The sequence below is a fragment of the Phyllostomus discolor genome, chromosome 9 (genome assembly GCF_004126475.2).
Source record: "Phyllostomus discolor isolate MPI-MPIP mPhyDis1 chromosome 9, mPhyDis1.pri.v3, whole genome shotgun sequence".
Lineage (NCBI taxonomy): Eukaryota > Metazoa > Chordata > Mammalia > Chiroptera > Phyllostomidae > Phyllostomus > Phyllostomus discolor.
Genome location: NC_040911.2, coordinates 8,366,014 through 8,378,228, shown reverse-complemented (window position 1 = coordinate 8,378,228; position 12,215 = coordinate 8,366,014). Strand labels below are relative to the sequence as shown.

Below are 12,215 nucleotides of genomic sequence, written 5' to 3'. Positions count from 1 at the left end.
GAAGAGTTTGGAAATTCAGTATGTGAGTTACTCGGGTACCGGAAGACTCCCAGGAAGTAAAGGCGAGCTGAGCCTTGAAGGCCGAACCGGAGTTCCCCAGAAAGACAAAAGGGGAAGGACATTTCAAGGAGATGTCAAGTGTATGCAAAGGCATAACTGTGTAAGATGTAGCGACGTTATATCACAGATGTCTGAGAAGGGTGAGAAACAGAAAAAATTAGAAGCTAGGTAAAGTAAAAAAGTACTGGGCAGTCTAGACTGTTTCCTGCTAGTTCCACTCGTTTTCTGGGGGAAACGTGACTATAACTCACCAAATTCTGCAACTAACTTTCCATTATAGTAATGGGTTTATTACATAAAAATTCACATTATGAAATCTTACCTTATTACAGATGCAAAGAACAGGTTATGAAATTCAAATTCTGTTTTGAATTTAAGCTAAAGTTGAAGTATTTTTTTAAAGATTTTATTTATTTTTAGAGAGAGGGGAAGGGAGGGAGGGAGAGAGAACATCAAAGTGTAATTGCCTGTCTCACACCCCGAACTGGGGACCTGGCCCTGAGCCCAAGTCATGTGCCCTGACCGAGAATCGAACTGGTGACCCCCTGGCTTGTAGGCTGGCACTGAATCCACTGAGGCACACCAGCCAGGGCTAAAGTTGAAATATTTTGGATTGCACTAAATTTTGTTTTCATAATACATAAAACTGTGATTAATTTAGGTAGTGAAAATATTAAAATGATCTCTTTGCAGTTATAATTATGCATCTTTTTATTTCCACATCACCAATCCCTTCTGTTATTTTTTCTTTCTGTGGTAACTACAGGTTCTGAAACCCTAGTTAATACAGCCCTAAAGAAGGGGTTTTCCTTCAGTTCTAAGTCATTTCAGTTTAAAACCATTTAATTTTATTTCCTTCTTTGTTTTTTGTCCGATATTATGCAAATAAAAAAGATAGTTTGCTCACCGTATCATAACAAAAGAAGCATGCTTTTGTGAAACAGTGCCAACTTAAATATTTACCCTTTTTAGCTCACCCCATATACCCCCATCTTCTCTCCCCCTGTCTCCTCACCCCCTCCCCCTTTTCCAGCTCTGTTAGAATCACAGCGGTGCTGCCTCCCTGCCGCTGCTCCCACCCCCCCCCTCCCCCCAGCAGGGGGAGCCAAGGAGAGGAAGGGCGGTCCTGGGAGGGTCCTCACTCCAGTCTTCCTTGCACTGGGCACTCACTCTTCTGGGCTCCACCTCTAGGGCCAGGACCTCAGCCAGTGAAAGAAATGTGTCCTCCATGTGGGTTTTATTTATAGATTATTATCTTTAATAAAATATACCTTAGGTTTCAAGTGAGGAACTTGAAGCTGTGTTTTAAAGTGGCAACATCTTATTTTAAGATTGGGAAGGGCCCTTGTAAGGTCGTGGACAAAAAGGGAGTATGACTGGAATACCTTCTGGAGTAATTGCCTTAATGATTCTTTGGTTAATTCTTTGAAAGTATTCTGTAGTTCATCCTTGAATCCTCCTCATCATCTACGTTTAGAGACTTAGGATTTAAGATCTGGAAAGGACCCTGCGGACTCCCAGGCTTCCTTCCCTCCTAAAAGAACGCCTGTACCCGGCCGGGTAGCTCAGTTGGGTGGTGCTGTTGTGGGTTTGACCCCAGGCCAGGGCCCGTAACAAGTTAATTGGTGGACACATGAATGAGTAGAGCCACAAATCATCGGTGTTTCTCTCTCTGTCTCTCCACCTTACTCTCTCTCTCTCTCTCTCTGGGGAAAAAAAAAATCAAAGTGTTCATATATTTACTTGTCTTGGATGATCCCTATATTTGTAACCCAGAGTATTGCATTTTCTACATCTACTCTGGAGTTAAATTCTTCATTCTGCTACCTACTTGTCTTATTTATAATTGTATAAAGCATGGAATGATGGAGTATTTGGAAAAAATACATGAAGTCTGTGTTTAATTCGTTGATCTTGTATGTTCGATTTGGAACTTAAGCGTTGAAGTTTTTTATTTTAGATACAAAACAAGTGGCTTGTTTCCAATGGTAGAGTTCCTTAAGTCTGTATTTATATTACTTATTTTACTACATAGGAAGTTAGCCTCTGAGTTTTTGTGGTTAGCGATGTTCCCCCTTCTCTTGTGCCAAGGAGATGCCGCCTTTGGGGAACGCGGCGTGATGGACCTCGGAGACAGGCTCAGGTGGCCACTTCTAAAGAGGTTGTTTACACATGCTTTGCCAATAAGGAAATGAGGAAGGAACTCTGAGTTCCGATTTGATCTCCACCCAAGGCGAGCTCTATTTTTCTGTTGTTACTGGGAAACACAATGGGGTTGTGTGTGTGGAGGGCAGATAACTGTCCGCGTGGCACAGTTAATGGTTCGGGGAGGCCGCTGGTGCCGTCTCCTCTGGGCCTTGAGCCGCTCACTGGACAAGGGGTGCAGCGCTGCTTGCGCCGCGTGGCGCCGTGCACGTCTCCACACAGGTGCCAGGCGTACCCACCCGTCTTGTCAAGGGAGGGGACCGTGGGTGCTGCCAGTGTCGCTGAGACTGCTGGGGTTGGTTCTCTGCTCTGGGCTCTCCCAGCACCATTGCCCGTGGGCTCCGAAGTTACAGTGTTGAGGTGTCTGTGTCCTCGAGAGCCCAAGCTTTTGAAGACCAGGAGTGCGTCTCTCCAGTGCCAAGTACAGTGCCCGGTTCTTAAAGGCACACGATAAATGTATGTGGAAAGGGGCACTCATCCCGGTCCTTCCCCTGCCCCGGCCGAGAGCGCAGGATGCCGAGGGCGAGCTCATATCCGGCGTCTCCGTACTGTGTCGTCTGTGTCGTTTTGTTTGTTGTCCTCTTTTCCAGCCGGTCGCTCTCTCCATGTGCACTCATTCTCGGGTCCCTTGATGGGGCTTCAGCTGGCACTTACAGTCTTAGTAACCCTAATCTTAAAGCCCTAGCCCCCTTCTGCCCCGAACACTGTTGCCCTCGTAGACTCCCGCCCCCACTTTTGCCCACTAGTGAGAGCCTCTCTAGGCCTTCCTGCCGTTTGTCTTCGGGAATTTGCCATTTCATCCTCTCCAGTGGTTTAGCATGGTATGTGAATTTGTGTATTTTATTTATTGTTGTTTCTCATGCCATTTAAGGCAAAGAAGTGGTAAGATACTAGAATTTCACGTAGGATTTACTAAGTCCAAAATTGGCAGCTTGATACATTCCTATCAGGACATTATTAATGCCTATAATTTTACAGGCATGTTTTCTGTCTCTCTTGTTGAACAGACTTTATAAAATGGTAGTAAGTAAAGGATCAAGGAATGAGATGTCATTGTGAAAAGGTCTGGGGTCAAGTTAAGGCATTTTTTATCTTTGTGGAATTTTTGTGAAGAGTCAACTGCATGTTGTGGAGCAGTGAGAGAATTTAAACTTTATTAAAATTGGCAGTCTTTGCTCACTATAACATATTATAAAACTTTCTTGATGAGGATGAAATTGGAAATGAGTTGTTAGAATGCTTAGCTAATAAAAATTAGTAAACTCTCCACTAAATTTACATTTCCCTACCCCTTGACTTCCCAGAGGATTTGGACTGGGCGTGGGCGGGGTTTGGGGAGAAGCGGTGCACATGAAAACTCGGTCAGCCGAGGTCAAGAATTCCGTACAGAAGTCTGGTCAACTCCCCAGAGACCACCCCTGTAGCCAGGGCATAATTTCCCAAGCCACAGAAGGCCACGCCAGAACAATTAATGACTCATAACGCCGGTTTACGACAACCTTTTACTTTACACAAGCAGGATTATTTGTGCTACTTCAGCTGCTTTCACCAAGATTTTCAGAGTGACTTTGCTTAATTTGAACACGCCATACACATAAGCAGGATAAATAGGAATTTACTCCAGTACAGCGGGGACAAATAACGACTGTTATTCTGAGCGTTCTGTTGCCTGGGAAGGAGGAGTGTCCACTCAGCGAGCAGGAAGAACAGGATGAAGAACAGAGTGGGTGACGCAGAGCGCGGCCCTGCTGCGAGGGGACCCGTTAACGTGGGGAGCAGCGTGGCGGGCGGGACAGGTCAGAGACAGGGCAGGCGTGTTGGTGTGGAAATGCCGCTCAACTAGAGCCGGAGCACAGGCGTTTTTCTAACATACGTGTGCCAGAGTTGGGCGCTGAGCGATGTGCTGAGCCGAGTGGCGTGTTAGAAACGTGTGGAAGCCCTGCAGGTAACCTGAGGAGTTCCCTTTGTGTCTTATTTTTTTTATTTGTGCCCTGCGGTGTTCCTTGGGGGGACTTTTTCATGCACGTTTCTGAGCCGTTTGGAAAAGCAGACAGGCAGCCCGAGCAGGTGGTTGGCATTCACGTTCATTTCAGGTGTATCTCCCAGCGTATGTATGTTCATGGGAGGAAAATAACCCATTGCATTTACTGACTGTGCATCATCAGCCTTAAAAGATGTCCGGTTGTTAATTCAGACTACCCCTGACTTCCCCAGGCCGGCCCTCCTGAGCTCAGTCCCTCTGCGTGTGGCTCAGCGGTGGTCTGTGGGCTGCGTGGTGGTGTGGGTTCTGCCTCTGTCCCTGTGAGCTTCGCCTGTGCGCCTGCTCCGTGGCAGGGGCAGTGGCCTGTGCTGTGATCTGTTCTTTGGTCCACAGACCGGCACTTAGTCCACTGGGCCACGCCAGCCGGGGCTGTGGTCTGTTCTCATCCTACCGATTTCTGTCATTTGCAGCTGTGGTCATTGGTTTAGGGATCCTCCGTCTGCAGAGCCTCTCCCGAGTGTTAAGTGGGCACGTTTTATTCACGGTGGCTGGTGTAGCTGGTCAGGGCACTGCTTACTCCACTTTAGAGATGGGGAACCTGAAGGGCGGGCGGGTGGAGGGACTTCTCCAGGGCCGCCCTGTAGGAAGCGGCAGAGCCATCTCCGCAGGGCGTGCGCATTGTGAGGCCCGTGCCCCTTCTCCTCTGTGTCCAGCTGCCTGGGCCTCACCTGTGTCTTCCGCTTTCTTCATGTTTGGGGCTGTGATAAAAATATAGTAGCTTTTGCCAAAAGGACTTTCTAGACTAACGTGAGGTCCTTTAGAAGTTCCTTTCTGTAACAGATTTGAGGTGATTTCTACCTGCGCCTGTTTCTTTCATTTTCTTGCCAAATTTCCGCAGCCTCCTTTTAAACTTTTCCTGTAACCTTTTAAAATGTAACGAGGTGCTTACCAGGTAGCATCATCACTGCCCAGGTGGGCAAGCCGAGTGGGGTAGGGGTGGGCCCAGCCCGTGGTGTGGCGGAGTGGTACCCCCATGGGACTGCCCCCCGCCCCCGAAGTCGGTCTGTGGTCAGCAGGTGGCCTCCTCTGCTCCTCTCCAGGAGGGCTCCTGTCTCCCTCAGTCCTCTGTCTGCATTCCCAAGGCTTAAACTTGTCCTCAGGGTGCCATCTAATCGTCTTTGCTCTGGTCTGAGGGGTTGTGTCGTCATGTTATGGTGGAAGTCAGAGGAGCCTCCTTCCCTGCAAGTCAGAAACGCACCGGGTATGGGCCCGGCTTGGCGGCCTGGCACTGGCAGCACAGGCTCTTGTTCGAGCTCGAGTCCTGCCACTGTTTCCATGTGACCTCGGGCGCCCCGTGTGACTCAGCCCAACCTTCCTCTCTGAAGTGAGAGGTCCTTTCCCCACGCAGTTGTCGTGAAGATTAAGTACGATGTCCAGGGCACTTAGAAGTGTGCCTCTCACCAGTGAAGCACCCCCTAGATGCTAGCTTTATGGCTGTTATTACGACCACTTGAAAAAAAAAAAGAAGCTAGGATAATAAAAGGCTACTTGCTGGGAGGTGTATATGAGAGCACTCCGATATATTTTTATGGCTTATTCAGGTCTTTCTTATGTTGAGAAGGATCTCAGATTTCGTAGGTGCCGTGTAGGTAACCAGCAGGTAGGCTTTTCACTGAGAGTCGAGCCAGTCCTCTTGGTGGTGGAGCCCGTGTGCCCCGGCGGGCCGGGCGGAAGCACTTCGGCGTCCCCTCTGTTGCAGGGACCGGGCCGGGCAGAGGTGCAGCCAGTGGTAGTTTCGTGGTCCGCCGGCCGGCCGCCGCCCACTGCCATCCCCACTTCTTTAACCTCTGCCCTCACCGTGGATGTTCCCCGGGCTGCCCCGACTCCCACGCACGGCTCTGGCTGGCCGTAGCGTTGTCAGTGTGGTTTCCTCCCCGCTGGAAACAGCGTGCGGTCCAGAACGAGGGACGGAATCAAATGCAGCTTGACATTTCGTCACCACTCTTGGTTGTCCGTGGAGAGGACGGAGTGTGATGCGTCCGCTGAAGTAGAGTCTGCCCTCTTCAAAGTCATCCCCACGTGGAAGGATAGCCTGGGTGGGTGGGTGGGAGGCGCCCCAGGGAGAGGGAGGGTGCGAGGAGTGCCTCGGCCATCCTTCCCGCAGGTTCTTCCTGCGGGTCCTACCGAGTGCTGAGCAAAACAGGCAGACGTGCTGCCCTCCGCAGCCCCGGTCTGGAGAGGGGACTCCTCCCAGAGCCTTCCCGCACTTCCTCCTCGGTGGCGCACGTGGAAGGCAGTCTTTACGAGGACGTAAAAGGCGCTGCAGGATCTGCTGCCCACCCGCAGAAGGGTCTGCTGACCCTGCTGACCTCCTTACAGGCCACTCTCCTTAGGCCTCCTCTCCCTGCCGTTCCTCGGAGCGTTTCCCTTTTCTTACTGACGTTTTTCTTGCAGTCACATCGTCTTTTTCTGATTACACAACGTACTGCAAAGGATGTTACAGTTTCGCAGCCTCCCCAGTTGTCAGCATGTTGACTTAATTCCGTCATAGCGTCTGTTTTTCTTGGTGGAAGTCAACGTCGCAGATGAACTCCAGAGCATGTCCTCTCCGTTCCTGTTTCCGTTTCCCTCCCCGCCCGTCTAGAGGCCGGCGTCCTGAACTTGGCACGTGACTGATGGACGGTTTATAGCTTGATTGGCCATGTGACTGTTCACACAGAACACGTGGAGTTGTGTTCGAGTGTTTTTCATAGGTGGCATTATACTGTATATAACATTCTGCTGCTTGCTTCTTTTTTTACCAATTCAGGTTGATGTGTATGAATCTAGTTTATCCGTCTTGACTGCAGCCCTCCTGTCTCCTGGCTTCAGAACATACACCTCCCAGAGAAGGCTTTGATCGGCCCAGCTTGAGTCCCGTGCCGGTTCCCCCCAGAGCAGCCTGTGGGTTCGGCAGATGGTGCATTCCGGCTGCTCCGGCCTGCGCTGTGTGCTCCAGGGGGCTGGCGGGCTTTGCTCTCGGCTCTCACCAGCGTCACACGTGTCTGAAGGGTTGTTGCAGGAAGGGAGAAGGGGGAAAGGTGTGGGGCAGATAGAGGCGCATATTTCCACTCAGGTTGCCAACTTGAGCTCAGACATCGAGCCCTCCGGGAACCCTTTCCCGAGTCCTCCAATCTCGCTCCTTGCGCGCGCCACTGGGCACCGTGCTGCAAGTGCCCTCTCTTCTCTCGGGAGGCGTGCTCATCGCGGCGGAGACCGTGTCTGTCTCGAACTGCTGTACTCGGGAAGCAGAAGGTCCAGTGTGGCTTTGCATGTTTAACACACGTTTTTAAATGAAGGGTTTTCCCAAGTGCAACTTTCAGCCGCACCCCTAAGGACAGGGTCCTGCCAGGGAGCTCTGTGTGGCTGTGCACACTGGCACTTGCCGTTTGGGCCCTTTTAAATTTTGGCTCTTTTCACATCTTTTGGTTTATTTGGATGATCTGGCTTTGTTGGGGATTTTCCTTTCTTTGTTTAATAGTGAAAATTCAAGGAAAGATGAAATTGTTACAATGCAAACTCGGACTTCCTTTGTATAAGCTTTTGAGTTGGGCCCTGCCAGGCCCTTTTCACCCCATTTTCCCCGTAGCAACATGTCATCAGGAGAATATATTTTCTGCAGACTTTAAAAAAAAAGATTTTATTATTTATTTTTAGAGAGAATGGAGGAGGAAAGAGAGGGAGAGAAACATCAGTGTGGTTGCCTCTCACACGCCCCCTACCATCAGCCTGGCCTGCAACCCAGGCATGTGCCCTGACTGGGAGTCAAACTGGCGACCCTTTGGTTTGCAGGCTGGCACTCAATCCACTGAGCCACACTGGCCAGGGCTGTTTTGTGCAGATTTAATTCTGAATACCTCCGTAGCATCAGGAGAATTTGGATCGCAGTGGATGTAAGATGGGAACCCTTCTCTTTGGAAGTAGTCATGGTGACGATATTAGCAATCATCATTTATTTAATGTGTCTTCTGTCCCGGGCATGTAGGTACAGGTGTCATCTTAATGTCTTCTGTGCAAACGAGGACACTGGAGCTCGGGCTCTCCCAGTCTTGTCCGCTCCTGAGTGGGGAGCTGGGGTGTGATCCACACACTGACACCAGAGTCACGCTCCTAAGGACCACGTCCTGCTGTCGTCTGTGACTGGGAAAGAGAAAGCTGGGGGTTGGCGATCATAGGTAAAGCTTTGGTGAAGATAAAGAGCCCGAGGGAGAATCCACCAGATGTTAGAACTGCATTCCCACGGCCTCTGTCTGGAGAGAAGGTGCCACCTGTGTGCAGACAGGGCTGCAGCCTTGCGCACTGGCCTGAGCTGGCATTGCCTGGGCACTGGAGAGGGCGTCTGAGGGCAGCAGGTTGCCCAGTGCTTTACTGGCTCCAGCAAGCATGCTCGGTCCTCAGCCCTGGGACTCTGGCCATGGGAGGGGTCATTTAACCAGGAAGGCCTGGAATATGTGGATAAACATTTAGACATAAAGTAAATTTTACTTAGAATACCAACAAGAAGCAAAGCACAGTGAATTTTTAAGCATCTTGCTGAACTTGGTGGGGGGAGACACCCGAGAAGTTTACAGCAGGCAAGCAATGGAATCTGATTATATTTCTACCATTATTATCAAAGATACGGCCAAGACTGTTAATGGTACTTTTTTTATTCCACTGTTTTAAATCAGAATATACAAGGACTTTCATAGGTTCTGTTAAGAGCCTATCTCCCAACCCTGTATTTACACTAAAGTCTTGTATTATTTAGCTCTGAATTCTCTTATCCTGGATGTTTTCAGGAAGATAACGCCAAGAGCTGGAGGTGGCCACTGATATCACCAAACTTGATAGGATAATCTGTGCTCTTTGGGACTTGCCTTCTGTACTAGGTTACTCTAAGCACCTTCCCTGCCTGGACACTGGTTTCTGCCTTTATAGCAGGTACTTGACTCGGTCGTGTACTAAGTAAATCCTCCATTGGTTTATATCTGGACTAATAATGCTACTTGCGTGTCTTTGTTCCCAAGTGCGGCTCTCTTATTTCCATCCACAGAGCGCCGTCCCCGGGTAGGTGGGCGGAACGGTAATGGAGCTGTGGTTTTGTGCCCCCTAGGTTGCATCGCAGCGCATTAGCTCAGTGGACCTCTCGTGCTGCAGCCTGGAGCATCTGCCTGCCAACCTCTTCTACAGCCAAGACCTCACTCATCTCAACCTGAAGCAGAACTTCCTGAGGCAAACTCCCAGTCTGCCCACTGCCAGGGGGCTCCGTGAACTGCAAAGGTGAGCATGCGGCAGTGGGTCACGAGAAAAGGAGTGGTGTCAGCTTCTGGTTGTCTCTGGAATATTCTGACTTAAAAAGCTGTAGTGTGTAACTTTCTCTTTCACAAGGCAAGATAATATGACTTTATTGGTGAAAACAGTTATCAGTTCTTACTCTGAAATTTTTCCAAGTTTCTGGCCTTTGAAATGAATGATTTATGATATTCATTAAAAGGGTGGATTTGTATAAGAAGAACATTTCTCTTCTTTAATTCTTAACCAGTCTACAAATGGGTCATTGAGAAGTTCGTGATGTTTCGTGTGCTACTTCTGAACTACAGGGGTTTGGGATTATTTCTTTTGAAATTTACAAAAGGTCTGGGTTTTTCCATGAAAAGACATTTCCTTAGAACTTTAAGAACTAAGGTTTAAACCCATCAACACCATCTAGGTCATCCAGGTGACTAGTGTGTAGATTTCAGGAGTCATATGTTAAATGAGTAGGGTCTACTCCTTTGTCACTAAAGAAAAAGGACTTTATATGTATCTAAAACAGATGTAAGGATTTACCATATTTATTTCCATCTGCCTTTTTGGAGCAAGGATCAGTTTTGATTCTATGGTAAACGAAGCCTCTGATACAGATATATTTGTTGTAACTATATGAGATCAACTGCAGAAGACTCTAAAATAAATAATGAATTGTTATTTGTTCTACAGTGACCAATAATGATCAGAGATCAAACTGTGGTAATTAATCATTATGATTATGTGTTTATGGTTTTAACATCGAGGAAGAATAATTCAGTAACTGTTCAGTATATAGTTTATGCAGATAGTAGGAAAAGGGAAGAGTGTTCCAGTGGTCTTTTCTGATAATTGTGAATGTTCTTTTGATACTATCCCAAAACTTGACAAGCAGTTAGTTATTAAATGCTAGTTTCAATGTGGAATCTAAAACCCGATTAGTGAACATTTAAAATTGTTTTCCATTAGGACCCATTGGTTTTTCTTGCACTTTGAATGGGTCTTGGCCCAGATGTTATTTTTCTGCATTGTATATTGGTCATTTGGAAAATACTGGTTTGTTGGGCAACACAGATATTTCAAATGTTAACACATTTCATTATGCAATTTCAAGAAATCACAGTTGTTGATATCACCACTTATCTCGTCAGAAAAATATTTATGTGTTGGAATGTTGTCAAGCTCATGGTAGAAAAAAGTTTTCCAAAATTTTAATTTTCAGTCGAAGGCTGGAAGGCCGTCCTTTGGCAACAGACGCCGTCAGTTGTCTTTCCTGAATTGACCTCCTCCCTTCGTTGTCCAGAAAGTGCCTGCCAAATCCCCACATCTGAGTAGTGAGTTTGTCGGTTGCTCTCTCGAGTGGAAGTGGTACTCCGTAAATGTGGTGACTCGTTTGGCTCACAGCTGAAGGGACCATACAAGTGTTCTCCTTGAACTGACCGTCATACTTGAGCACGCTTTATGTATGCTTCCCATTTTCTCCCCCAGAAAGTAGAGACAGGGGCTTGCAGGTCGAGAGAGAACCCAGATGACGCTTTTGCATCATCAAGAACAATTTTAAGTGAACCTGGCATTACAAGGATTGAAAAATCTCTTTGCTGCGGTTACCTGCTAGAGAAGGAGGCAGTGACGACGGGAATAGTTCCCCGGGCAGGCGGAACTCCAGTAGGGACGTCATGTTCAAGCCCACCCTTGTCGCTCCCTGGAGCTGATAGTCACGATGGAAGGAAAGCACAGCGACGCTCTGGAACTTAGGTTTTCATATGCCCATGTGCAGTGATCATGATGTTTGCTGACGCTATGAAAATAAAGTCACTATGATTTTTTTTTGGCCAAAGGGTCACATTATGATCCAGTCCGTTTTTGAGGTTTGAAATCATTTTTGAGATATTTCTGTGTGTTTCACAGCAGTATCGGCTTCTGCCTCTCAGTTTCAGAACATCCAGTACTTTTATCTCATACTGTTGAATCATGGTGTTTTAGAACAGAAAAGGGCATAGAATTCATTCAAACGACTGCCCTCATTTTTGGCGTGAGGTGCATGGAGATGTAGCCAAACTCGGGCTTATGGTTCTCTTCTGGGAGGCAGTTAGGGGAATGGGCTTGCAAAGCGGTTTGAAGAGGGTTTCAACTAAATCCATAATGCTCTTTTCTTTAAAAAAAATTAGCAGAAATGAAATAAATTAATGGCAAATGACAAAAAATTAATATTTTTAAAGATGAATAGTTGGTACTTGGACGATCACTACTGTTTTCCGTATTTTTTCTCTTTGTATATTTCATAATAAAAGGAAAAGCAGCCCTGTCCAGTGTGGCTCAGTGGGTTGGGCACCATCTTGCAAAGTGAAAGGTTGCCAGTTCGATTCCCAGTCAGGGCACATGCCTAGGTTGCCAGTTCAGTCCCCGCGCTAGGCGCATATGAGAAATTGACATTTCTCACATCGATGTTTCCCTCCCTCTCTTTCTCTCTCCCTTCCCCTCTCTCTAAAAATAAATTTTAAAAAGCCTTTTAAAAAAAAAATCAAAATGCTTCTATATTCATGGCAGGGGGGTGGGGAATAGGATGCTTCCAAAGAGCCAGTGTTTGTGGAGTAAGTGAATTCGCAGGTGGATGGGTATTTGTGGCATTGCCTTGCGTGTGCTTTCGGAGCCTCCTGATCCG

At 47.7% G+C, this 12,215-nt stretch overlaps 1 protein-coding gene across 1 annotated transcript in view; it reads left to right on the top strand.

The window, feature by feature from the left end:
• The window catches only part of PHLPP1 (PH domain and leucine rich repeat protein phosphatase 1), a 174,914-nt gene that overhangs the window by 99,583 nt on the left and 63,116 nt on the right, over window positions 1–12,215 (top strand). The window contains exon 4 of the mRNA XM_028524403.2: window positions 9,381–9,547. Within this exon, the coding sequence (XP_028380204.1) occupies window positions 9,381–9,547 (167 nt within the window). The remainder of the gene's footprint in view (window positions 1–9,380; window positions 9,548–12,215) is intronic.